This window comes from Mirounga angustirostris, unplaced genomic scaffold (genome assembly GCF_029215605.1).
Source record: "Mirounga angustirostris isolate CCGP_5_RB_7025 unplaced genomic scaffold, mMirAng1.0.hap1 SCAF_9, whole genome shotgun sequence".
NCBI lineage: Eukaryota > Metazoa > Chordata > Mammalia > Carnivora > Phocidae > Mirounga > Mirounga angustirostris.
Window position 1 is genome coordinate 18,237,777 of NW_026991717.1, and position 12,835 is coordinate 18,250,611.

The window sequence follows — 12,835 nt, forward strand, 5'->3', positions numbered from 1 at the left end:
TTATTTAATTTAATCAGGATGCGATTTATCTTAATTTTGATTTTGGTTGTAGAGGTTGGCGATTTGAAGGAGCTGCAGACACTAGACATTTCTACCAATCGTTTGCTAAGTTTACCCGAGAGGCTTCACCTGTGCCTTTCCCTGCAGTACCTCACCGTGGACCGCAATCGTCTACGGTGCGTGCCGCGTCATCTCTGCCACCTGCCCAGCCTCAATGAGCTCTCCATGGCTGGAAACCGTCTCGCATTTTTGCCACTTGGTAAGTGATCGTGTTCATCTGGCAAAGCAAAAAAGCCAAAGACTAAGACGAAAGCCTTTGTGTCCTTGACTAGGAAGGATAGGGTAGTTGCCTTCTTTCTGTTTATCCCTGAATTGCCCCTCTAAATCCATTTTTATAGTGAACAAAGCATCAGTCCCAGTTAACGAAGTTTATTTCAGTCTGGGATTTCATATTTTAAAACAGAAATCTGTGCATAAATGTCGTTTAGGGACAAAATATAGGCGATATGAGATGATTTACTCTAAAAAAGGAATGAAAGCATATGTATGTATATTATATATATGTAAGACCATAAAATTGATGGGGGGTATTGAGCAATATGAAAGGACAGCTACTGGTACAAAGATACCTGTCTAGATGTTGAATTCTACATAGAAAAATTTGTATTGGGTATCCTAATGATTAATATTGTCGGATAACCAGACTACACAATTTTAAAAACTTTACAATTGGCCGAACTCCCTGCTGAGCTAGAAATGTCACACTGGCTAACAAATAACATATTATTCACTGTAGGTTTCTGTAGCAGGCCCATTTTAATAAAAGAATACATTTATTTTCACTGAGAATTGAACTATTTTGTTAACTTGTAAGAAACAAAGGTGCCATTTAAAAAAAATTAAAATATGAGGCCCCGCAGAACCCTAAGCTGTCATAGTAAGCCTCCTATGATTTTACTCATAAAAGCATTTTTTATTAATAATTTATCCCTGATGGCAGTGAAGTGAATAATTTACTAGTCTCTGAGAAGAAATATTTTCTACCATAATACAGTACACATATTATTTTCAATTAAAAATAACTGGGAAATGTGAAAATCAATTTGAATAATACCAAATAATTATCCAATTTAAAAAGATTACTTTTCTATAAATATAATTAAATTCTATACTTATAAAATTAGCAAAATGAAATAAAACCATTTCAGAAGCAAGTTACATTTCTAAGAAACCAGAGCTTTCTTTTAAGTGAGAAAAATATCAAATATAAATAGATTAAAAAAATAAAAGTACCTGCTGGTTTAATCACAGGTTATAAAACAATTACAGCAGTGAAGCACCAACCTACAAATCGAGAGATCCAGGTTCTAACCTGGTTCCCCCCACCTCGCAGTGCATGACCTGGAGTAAATCACTAAAACCTCTCTGAGCTTCATTTACCTTATCCGTATAAACCAGAAATAATAACATTTATCCTGTTGACTTTGGAGTTATTTTGAAGTCCAATAAGATAGCGTGTATGTAAGAACTCTAAAGCACTGTACAAATGCAGATGACTCAACTGAGGAGATGGAACTTGTGGATTATCATATCCTGCTTTTTAAAAGTTCCGTCCTCCTTCTCATATTCATACCCTCTGTAGGAACCCCCAGACTTGTATTTACCACTTCTAGGAGCTGTTGCCTGTACCAATGCCGACTCCCTACCAAGGGATGGCTAGGATGGCGCAGTCGATGCTGATCGGTGAATCAGGGAAGGGAGGGGGGAGGGAAGTAAAGGATGTGATGATTTGATCTGCGTGGTGTAGAACTCAGCGGTCTAACGTCAGCATTCAAGGTAAAGCTAGACGCCCCATTACAGGCAACCATGATTTGACTCTCAGGCATTCCTGGAAACAGATTCGCTTGTTAAGTCTGGAGTTGCCCATACTATTGTTCATAGAATTATTATTATTACTGTTGTTGTTACTACTGGCCACATCAATAAGGAGTGTCTCCATGAGTAATACTACTGCAACTCTTTGTAAGAACAATCATTTATTGAATTAGGTATTCTGTTAGGCACGGTACAGAGGCTCTCTAATTTAATTATTACAGAACCTGTTATTACAAAACCTATTGACAACCTGTTTACAGATGAGGAAATTGAGATTCAGAGAAGTTAAGTAACCCACCCAGAATCACAGCTAGTGAGAGACAGAATTGAGTTTCAGACTCTGTCTGATTCTAAACTCCACATTCTTTCCACCTTGACATGCTATCTCCACATCCCAGGCATGATCTCTCTACAAAGGGACCTCATTTGCAATAGGGCTGAACTTGGGGCACCTGGGTGGCTCATTTGGGTAAGCACCCAACTCTTGATTTCAGCTCAGGTCATGATCTCAGGGTTGTGACATCAAGCCCCACGTCAGGCTCTGTGCTGGGCATGGAGCCTGCTTAAGATTCTCTCTCTGCCCCTCCACCTACCCCTCTCTCCCTCCTCTAAAAAAAAAGGAAAGAAAAAAGGAATAGGGCTGAACCATACTGAGCATCTTTCTAATTGTATAGCCACCTCCAGTGTCAAATTTGGGCAGCCATTTTGTATTGAAATACTCATATGGACACTCTAGTTGGCCCAATTCAATCTCTGTCTCTACATACTTAGCAGGGTCTGTCTGCCAGAGGGTATAGCTTTGTCTCACCTACCCACTCTGGACACCAGCCAGGTGCTCCAAGTTACTTATTTCTAATCTATCATCAGCAGGTCCTACAACAAGAAAAATCTTATAAAAGCTTAGGCCAGAGACCTGTTATCTAGTTCTTTCTTGGTGTTAGCCATTCTTCTTACTTTGCCTGGCCCCTTCAACCTCCCTGGAGTTCCTGATTCCTTAATTTTATGCTGTTCACAACTTGTTTTTCTTGTCTTCTTGTTTCTTCCATCAGATATGCTTTGTCTCAAGTCTAAACCATTCATCAGCAACTGACTACATCCTGCCTATGGCTCTGATCCACAGCCCTGTTCTCACGTCCAGAGGTACACTTACCAGAATGCCATCTAGCTCAAGAGCCTGGGTTCTGCCTAGAATCCCGTGTACAGTCGGACTTTTTAAACTAAATGAATCTTGTTTACCAGTCTTTAGCCTGTGGGTCCTGTCTCAAGTCCAGCCAGGCTCCATGCCCTTCATCTTGCCTGTTCTCCCTACCTCACTGTAGTTCATCCAGCTATGGCTCCTTATTGCCATGGTCATTTGCCACTCTGCTAACCTGTCGTTTTAGCAGTGACACAGCCAAGCACGTGCTGTGGTGGTGGTGGCAGTGATGCTGGGAGAAGAGAGAAGCCATTGCAATAGGAACTTGATGGCTCTTGGTTTGTAGTACCGAGGAGTAACCTTGTGGATCATGCTGAATTGCCTGCAGCAGCAGATGGCGGGCGTGGCAGTGGCTGGTGCCAGGTGATAGAAACGATCGTTAGGTAGAAGGTAGAGTCCACGACACATTGCCTGGCTGCTCTTCTGCTTTGGCACCTCAGTCATTTATTTGCTGGGGCATCTTCTGTGTGCCCTGTGGTAAGTGCTGGTGTGGGCGAGGATGTGGGCGTCTCTTCTTCAGCACTGGGGTTCAGTGGTGAGTAGAGCCTTGCAGATTGCTCTCTGTCTCTAGAGGTCTTGTCACCCCCAAAACCTTGCCTCTGTGTTTGGAGAGATTTTACTTTGTGAACTGGTCGATATGGTGTCAAAGAGCATGAGAGGCAGGAGGATCTGCTCTGGGTTCTGAGGAGGAGGGTCCCTCGCATCATCGAGGTGACCACAGCTCTCCAGCCTGGGGCCACGGACAGCCCAGGAGATGGAAGCGGTTTCACATTCCTCACAAGGCTCACGGCCCTGGCAGGACACAGGCCTGTGGGTAAGGGTTGATTTTACCAGAGAAAGACATACAAGCAAGAGGAGGAGGTTAAAAATTGTCCACTTAGAAAGAAACAGGCTGACTGAAGCAGTGCTCAGCCCTGGTCTCAGACTGATTCTTTGAGAACAGCAGGAGCCCAAGGTTAGGAAGCAAATACGAGCACTAGTGGCCTTTCTCCCCTGTTATACTGGGTGAACCTTTGTAAAGAAGTGGGTGAGACCGCCAGAGAGGGCTTCGGGAAATTGGAGACAGGATAATCTGTGAAGATGATGAAAATGAATCTGACAGAAATATCAGCAATCTTCTTCATGTTGTTTTTCGGTTTTGTGGGAGGTTTTGTTTTCCTTTTTGTTTTTTTAATACCACGAAGGTGGTTTTGGAAAAGGGGTTCGATTAGATCTTTCGGAGAAAAATAATTAAATCCATAGATGTCCTTCCACAGAGTTTGTGCACTTGAAACCTTTCTTTGAACTCCTTTCTGATAAACAAAAGCTGTCTAATGCTATGAACTATGGCGGACAGAGTCAAATGAAGCATGCGGCTGCAGGCACTGCCTTTCCTCAGACAACTGAACTGTTCTTGGAAACCTAGCAAATAGGGATGTCTCTTTACAGTAGTTAGGAGATACTGTGTGTATACATGCACACACACAACTAAAGTTTTCAAATAGAAGTCTCTTATGTTTAAACGTGATTCTATGAGCATAGTACAGGAACTTAAAGGCTTATGAAATGGGTGCTATAATATCTCTGCCCGGGATTGGACATAGGAATCCTGTTTTGGGGAGTTACTTACAGAATTTGGTTGCTCACCAAAGAAGGTTGTCTTAGAAGAAAAGCAAGTTTTTATCTCTGGCTTCATGGGGAAAAAAAAAAAAAGAATGTCATGTTTCAGCATCTTCAAAAAGCACCTAGAGAAGGTATATATAGGGTGACTTAAATAATGTGTAAGACTAGCTAAGCCATAACACTCTTCGAGGACATTCTTTTAAAGATGAAAAGATGCATCAAGAAAGAAGAATGCTCCTACTCTAATGATACCATGATAATTGATTGAGTGACAAATCAGTCTACAAACAGAAGCTTTTTCCACAGTGGTGACTATCGGTGAGGAGGAGAGGGAAACTAATCACTTGAGTCTCATGCTGTGATATTTACTAGAGGTTTTGAAATGAGAGTATTTGTTGTTGATTCAATATAGGTCTGCATACTAAATAGTTCTCAGAGTTGTGACTCACCTCTGGGCTTCTGAAAGGTAGGAAAATACAAAGGAAAGGGTTTTTTTCCTCTAAGTCTTTTTTACCAGGTATTCCTGGTCTCTCTTGTATAATTAATAAGCCTGATTATTCAGTAATGTTCACAACTTATTTAATGATGAATAAAAGATATAAGTACTGTGAGGTTGCCCAGGCACAAATTGGCTATGGAAGAGCATCCTTTAGTTAGCCCCCAGGAAGTGCTGTGTCATCTAAACTCAATGTTAGTAACTCCTGTAGTTTAAGAAAATGAGAAGACAAAAGTTATCCCTACATGAGAAGGTAGAATTTTTTTAAAGATTTTTATTTATTTATTTGAGAGAGAGAGAGCATGAGTGGCAGGGAGGGGCAGAGGGAGAGGGAGAAGAAGATTCCCCACTGAGCAGGGAGTCCAGTGTGGGGCCTGATCGCAGGACCCTGAGATCATGACCTGAGCTGAAGGCAGACGCTTAACTGACTGAGCCATTCAGGCACCCCACCAGGTGGAATTTTTGCCTGTTAGAAAAACAGTGAACGAATTCTTAACCAAGAACATTTGGCAAATGACACTGAGATAAATAGAATATTCTAGTACATAAACTACCATGTACTGAAGCCAAAACTTAGTGGAGAATAGCTTCCTACTAACAGGAAACTATTTGGGTTTCTAAACCAGTCCTAGAGCTGGTCCTTGGAGACTTTGACAGGGAGGTAAACTGGCCTTTTATCACATAACAGGCGATCACTTCAGTTTTCTGTAGTAGTTGTAGTTGCTTTTTCCTTTATAGGGATTAGATACCTTGTCTAGAAAAAAACAAAACAGTTTATGCCAAGTAGGGTGCAGTTTTAGAAAGTAGCTTCTAGGCATTTTCAAAACTTACGCTGAAGTCCCTTCTTTCATTGCAAATGGCGTATTAGACACAAATCTGTTAACTATACTTGGCTTTTCTATTGCTTCTTGTTCTTTTTTGCTCTGTATCAGCTTAGAAAGTCAGGAAGAGAATTGCTCTTTCCTATTTTTTAAGAAAATAATTCAGTCCAAGCAAAACCAGTATGGAAACTAGATGGAAACCAGGTAATAATTCTGTAATCTCAGACTTAGAGATGAATGTAAACTGTACTTTGCTGAACCATGAATGTATTTGATCTGCAGTTTGAAGAACTACTGCCTTGAGGTCATTGTTTAGTGGGAACTATTTGCAAAGTTGTGTAGCCTTAAATAAGTCTCAGTGCTTAAAGCGTTTGTTCTAGTACAGATCAGAAATCCCAGTGGTTGGAACTAGTCCTGTGTTTGAGTGGAAGTCATGATGACTACTTTCCAAGGAGAGACCCAAACATTCCACTAAAATCTTGTTCTCATCCGTGTTCTGTGGAGATTGTTGGATACGTCTCTAATCAAAGGCATAATGAAAAAGGAGAAAAAGGTTTGAAAAGAAGGCTCAAAAACTAGTAATGGGAAAAAGTGAGAGAGAGTTATTCTGTTAATTAAAGCCCATGCAGACCTTGTTTCAGGAATAAAGTTATTATGACTTGTATTTCTTCAAGAAAATGGATATTCAGTGCTCTTTTTTGGACTCTGTCTTCTTGCAAGTATTTGTAACAAAAATTGTTTGTCTTCGTGCTGCTTACTCATTTGACCCTTTTCCACTGTCTTAATGATACCTCTGCTTTGTTTTTCTTTCATCACATTGGATCTTCGCTGTTGCCTTAAGGTTTTCTTAGGAAGTTAGTATGGTTATTTAATATGGCTTCTGTAGCATGGGCCAACATTGACTGTACTGTGCTAATGTGTGAAGAGAAAAGTCACCTAGAGTATATTTTTCTCTAAAGTTTTGGAAGAGGATTTGGGGATGAGGAAGTGATTAATACGAAAAAGTTAGCCCTGTTTTCTTAAATACCAGTTTAAAGCAAGAGAGAACTGCTGCTCATTCTTTAAAGGGTACAAATGTGATATTGTTCTAATGTCCATACCACCCAAAGCAGTCTACAGATTCAGTACAATTCCTATCAAAATACCAATGACATTTTTCATAGAACTAGAAAAAATAATCCTAAAATTTGTATGGAACCACAAAAGACCCCGAATAGCCAAAGCAATCCTGAGAAAAGAACAAAGCTGGAAGTATCATGCTACCTGATTTCAAACCATGTTACAAAGCTGTAGTAATCAAAACGGTTTGGCATGGGCATAAAAACAGATGCATAAATCAATAGAATAGAGTAGAAAGCCCAGAAATAAACCCACACTTACATGGCCAGTTCATTTCTGACAGAGTGGGCAAGAATATACAGTGAAGAAAAGATAGTCTCTTCAAGAAATGGTATTAGGAAAACTGTTATAGCAACATGCAAAAGAATGAAACTGGACCACTTTCTTATATCATAAATGAAAATCAACTCAGGGGGCCCCTGGGTGGCTCAGACGTTAAGCATCTGCCTTCGGCTCAGGTCGTGATCCCAGGGTCCTGGGATCGAGCCCTGCATCAGGCTCCCTGCTCTGCGGGAGCCTGCTTCTCCCTCTCCCACTCCCCCTGCTTGTGTTCCCTCTCTCACTGTGTCTCTCTCTGTCAAATAAATAAAATCTTTAAAAAAAAAAAAAAGAAAGAAAATAAACTCAGAATGGATTAAAGACTTAGATATAAGACCTTAAAGCATAAAACACCTAGAAGAAAACATAGGCAGTTAACCCCTTTGACATTCGTTTTGGTGATTTTTTTTTTTTTTTTGGATCTGTCTCCTTAGGCAAAAATAAACAAATGAGATTGTATCAAACTAAAAGTTTTTGCACAGTGAAGGAAACCACCAAAAAAAAAATGAAAAGGAAACCTACTGAATGGGAGAGAAGATATTTGCAAATGATGTATCTGATAAAGGGTTCACATCCAAAACATATAAAGAGCTCCTAAAACTCAATATCAAAAAATAAACTGATTAAAAAATGGGCAAAGGGCCTGAATAGACATTTGTCCAAAGAAGACATCCAGATGGCAAACCAGACACATGAAAAAATGCTCAACATCATTCATCATCAGGGAAATGCAAATCAAAACCACAGTTTGATATATCACCTCACACCTGTCAGAATGGCTAGCATCAAAAAGATAAGAAATAACAAGTGTTGGCTAGGATGTGGAGAAAAGGGAACCCTGTGCACTGTTGGTGGGAATGTAAACTGGTACAGCCACTCTGGAAAATGGTATGGTTGTTCCTCAAAAAATTAAAAATAGAAGTATATTATGACCCAGCAATTCCACTTCTAGGTATTTATCCAAAGAAAAGGAAAACACTAATTCAGAAAGACATATGTACCTTTGTGTTCATTGCAGCATTATTTACAATAGCTAAGCTATGAGAGCCACCTAAGTGTCTATTGATAGATGAATAGATAAGGAAGATGTAATATGTACATACAATGGAATATTAGTCATAAAAAAGAATGAAATCTTGCTATTGGTGACAACATCGATGGACCTAGAGGGTATTATGCTAAGTGAAATAAGTCAGAGAAAGACAAATACTGTATGAATTCACTTATATGTGGAATCTAAAAAACAACACAAACAGTCTAACAAACTTATAAACTATGTATGAGTTTTGTTCATAAATACAGAGAACATAGATTGCTACAGAGAATAAACTTATGGTTGCCAGAGTAGAGGGGGTGGAGTGATGGACACAATAGGTGAAGGGGATTAAGAGGTACAGTCTTCCAGTAATAAAATAAATAACACACAGTGATGTAATGTACAGCATAGGAAATACGAGATTTTATTTATTTTTGAGAGAGAGAGAGCGCGCGCACAGGCATGGGGCGTAGCAGGCAGAGGGAGAGGGAGAAACAGGTTCCCTGTTGAGCAGAGAGCCCAATGCAGGGCTCCAACCCAGGACCCTGGGATCATGACCTGAGCCGAAGGCAGACACTTCACTGACTGAGCCGCCCAGGTGCCCCAGCATAGGAAATATAGTAATACAGATGTGAAGTTTAGAAAAATAAGTAGTAGGAGCGCTAGATCTTTGAGCAGAATCTTTGCCAGCAAAGTTTTCGTTAATTTGATTTTGGAACTCAGAGTTTTTAAAATAGTGACAAGAATGTACAGTCCTAGGAAAATCTGGAAGATGTTGTCAGTGGACTCTAAAGCAAACACCTGGAGTTTCTATCAGTCATAGTTTTCAGTAAAAGTCTTCAGTTTTGGGGGGCAGGAGAAAAACAGGTACAAGTCCAGCTGGGCAACAGCTCAGGATGAGATGCAAAATGAAGACATTGTTTTCTCCACGCCGGCGGCCGCGGCACTCAAAGACTCACTGTTGTAATTCTTGAGTCTGCTGGACTGTCGGCATGAAGTCTCCTTCTTTGGGATCTTCTCTGAGGGAATTCTTGGTATTTCTTCAAATTACTGCTGTAAATCTGTAAGTCAGAACTACCGTTACTAGTTATCTGGTCTTTTAAGGGGAGCAAAGAGGAAAAAAAAAAGATCAAAAAATAAAGGAAGCAAAGGGATATTTTGTTCATCAGGTATCTCCTTGGCCGTATATCCTCACATCACACCTGGATGCTTGGGCACAGTGCCTGTCCTCTGGCACCCACACCACCCACACCCATGCAGCTCACTGGGGAGTATCGCCTCCTACGTGATGTGGGAGTTCCCTGCTTATATGGAAATGATGTGTTTGGGGAGGCTGTCGAGCTAACGTCATGGTGAACCAGGCCATCTGCTTTTAAATTCTGGGTCTGCCATTTAATTGCTGTGTGATCCTGGGCTTAAAAAGGCTAATTAATCTAAGTCTTAGGAACAGGGCAAAATGAATACCTACTTCATAGCACTGTTGTGAGAATTAAATAAGATCCATTTAAAACACTATCACTCATAAGTACTACGTAAGCATGTGGTCAACATGAGCTATTTTGATTGTTTTGCTAGACTGTTAGAAAGGGTTGGGCGCCTGGGTGGCTCAGTCGTTAAGCATCTGCCTTCGGCTCAGGTCATGATCTCAGGGTCCTGGGATCGAGTCCCACCCACATCGGGCTCCCTCCTCTGCGGGAAGCCTGCTCTCCCTCTCCCACTCCCGCTGCTTGTGTTCCTGCTCTCGCTATCTCTGTCTCTATCAAATAAATAAATAAAATCTTAAAAGGAAAAAAAAGAAAGGGTTGGGACTGGGTGTGTCTTCACTTTTGTACCCCAAGCATCTAGTACAGTGTCTGGCTCATTGCTCGCTATAATTTCTTTGTCACCTGAACTATGCAACACAAATAGAGATGCTGAAAAAAAAAAAAAAAGAATTAGAGATGCTGATGCTTGCATATTTAAACCAACAGCAAAAGAAGCCTTCAGTCATTCAAATTCCTTAAAATCCATTTATTTTAACAGTTGTTGATGATCTATGTAGAAAGCATCTTATTGAATTATAATTCCCTGTGAAATCTCTGTACAAGTTGAGTAGATCAGAAAGAATATGATTATGTAAAAGATTAAATGGAGTGTGTGTGCATATGTTTAAAGAAAACACTGTATGTCAACCGTGCTTCAATAATTAAAAAAGAAACTAACACTTTAAAAAAAGGTCATTCTTGGGCGCCTGGGTGGCTCAGTCGGTTAAGCGACTGCCTTCGGCTCAGGTCATGATCCTGGAGTCCTGGGATCGAGTCCCGCATCGGGCTCCCTGCTCAGCGGGGGGTCTGCTTCTCCCTCTGACCTTCTTCCCTCTTGTGCTCTCTGTCTCTCATTCTCTCTCTCTCAAATAAATAAAATCTTTAAAAATAAATAAATAAATAAATAAATAAATAAATAAATAAATAAATAAATAAATAAAAAATAAAAAAGGTCATTCTTCTGGAAAAGTGGTTGAAAGGTTCTCTTCATAAGAGCCATGTAGGTAAATTTTTAAACTTGTTTTAAAGACGGTTTTGGAATACACGGTATACTACTCTGAATTCATTGTAAAGAAGCCCACATTTTAAAATTACATTAAAAATGTAGTCATGACTAGTAATACATCTGACTGACTGAACCATGATACTTGATGTGACATGGACAGTCTTGCAAACAGCCTATGTGGGTCTATGCTGTGATGTTGTAGTTTCTGTTACCCCATCATTTTGTGGAAGAGCATACATCATTCACCTTCTGATAAAATAAATGAGTTTCATACTGGTAAGTGTGCAGTAAACAGATCCTATGAAGTTCTGGCCCACGCTGTCCTCCTGCGCTTGCTTTTACAGCATAGTTAAAAGAGCAGTAACCTAGATACAGAGGAGCTTTTGTTCCGTCTTCAGCCATGTGGACTGCATATGCCAGGGCCTTGAAGTTGAAAAAAAAAAAGAATTGGAGTTTGTGCAAGACGGCTAGCTTTTGCTAATTTCTAAGTTAACAATACTTTGATGTGTGCGTCTGGAAAAAAACGGGAAACATTTTAGACACAGTACAGCCCTTTTAAAAGCCACATGAAGAAGTTCTTTGTTGCTTTAGCATCTATGCATATGGACAACTTCCTTGCTTTATAAAGTTCAAGTACTGAGCATTTTTGCACAGGAACTTTAAAAAATATTATTACCTGGAAATTTATTGCAAGGGTAGTAATATATGAAAATTAATGGAAGGAAGAAAACAAACCAGCTTCTTAGCTAGTACACAAATGGTCTCTTCCAAAGTTAATTATCGAGTGAAGATTTTTCTCTCTTAAGAACAGAAGAAATATTTCAAAGCTTTTTCAGACAGAAATACTTACATTTCAGCCTCATTATGATTATAAAATGCCATTCCATTGTGCTTGGGGTTTTGCCAGCGGAAGGGTCTTTGGCCGAGAGCATGCTCTCATGAGACTCTCACAGCTCTGCCCGGACAGCCTGTGGTCTTGCCGGGGGTTTAGGGGTCTTGGCCTGGCCAGTAGGCTGTGCTGGGTCAGCTAAAGCAAGAGCTGCCTGCTTCTCTTTATGATCTTGCACTCTGTTTTGTGATCTTCTCTTTACATTCACAGGAGAGAGGTAAAAGACTAAGATATATCGGGAACCAGTTATTATGCAAGGGATCAGGCTTGGTGTTGTATACATTGTTGAGGCTTCTTGACAAGCCTGTGAGATAAGTATTACTGTCTGGTTTTGCAGAGGAGGTAACAGGCTAGGAGCGTTTGATTTGCCCCTGTCCCTGTGTCTTGTAGCAGTTAGGAAGTAGAAAGCCAGGATTCAGACTCCGTTCTGACTCCATAGCCCACCACATCCTGTACTCTGTATGAGATTGTGTTATTTGGGAAGGTTAAGTGTCTATATTAAATATTCATGTCCGTGTGGTGTTACACTTACTACTGTGTGATAGATTTGATCACAACTGAGTCATGTTTTCTTTCAGCTTCAGTAGAAAATCATTCATTCCATTAAGGGCATATATAAAAAAGGACATTCCCTAAAGCAGTCAGGAGTTACAAAAAGAATTCTCTGGAATATCGAAAAATCTAAGATAAGATCGAAACCATATAGTATTTTTAAATCACTGACTCTTCATTTTTTCCCCTATAAAACTAGGGTAGGAAAGAAGACAAAACCATGTAGGAAGTAGCCAGTGTCAGCTTTTATTTAATTTTGTATTATGATCCTTGCATGTAGCCTCTTTTCATTTGCACAAGCTCTTTTGTGTGTATTAGAGGGGAGAGGTGCTTCCTCTGTCATGTCCCATTTTGTGTCCTTGACTCAAGGGGATGAATCACTGTCTCTAGAGGCTGTTGCCTC

At 40.1% G+C, this 12,835-nt stretch overlaps 1 protein-coding gene across 5 annotated transcripts in view; it reads left to right on the forward strand.

Moving 5' to 3' along the window:
• Positions 1-12,835, forward strand: part of LRRC28 (leucine rich repeat containing 28) — a 166,342-nt gene that overhangs the window by 107,428 nt on the left and 46,079 nt on the right. For 4 of the 5 annotated variants that reach the window (XM_064569970.1, XM_064569968.1, XM_064569971.1 and 1 more), the window contains exon 6: positions 53-259. The exons of the other annotated variant lie outside the window; for it this stretch is intronic. In XM_064569970.1, the coding sequence (XP_064426040.1) occupies positions 53-259 (207 nt within the window). The remainder of the gene's footprint in view (positions 1-52; positions 260-12,835) is intronic. 5 annotated transcript variants of the gene reach the window in all.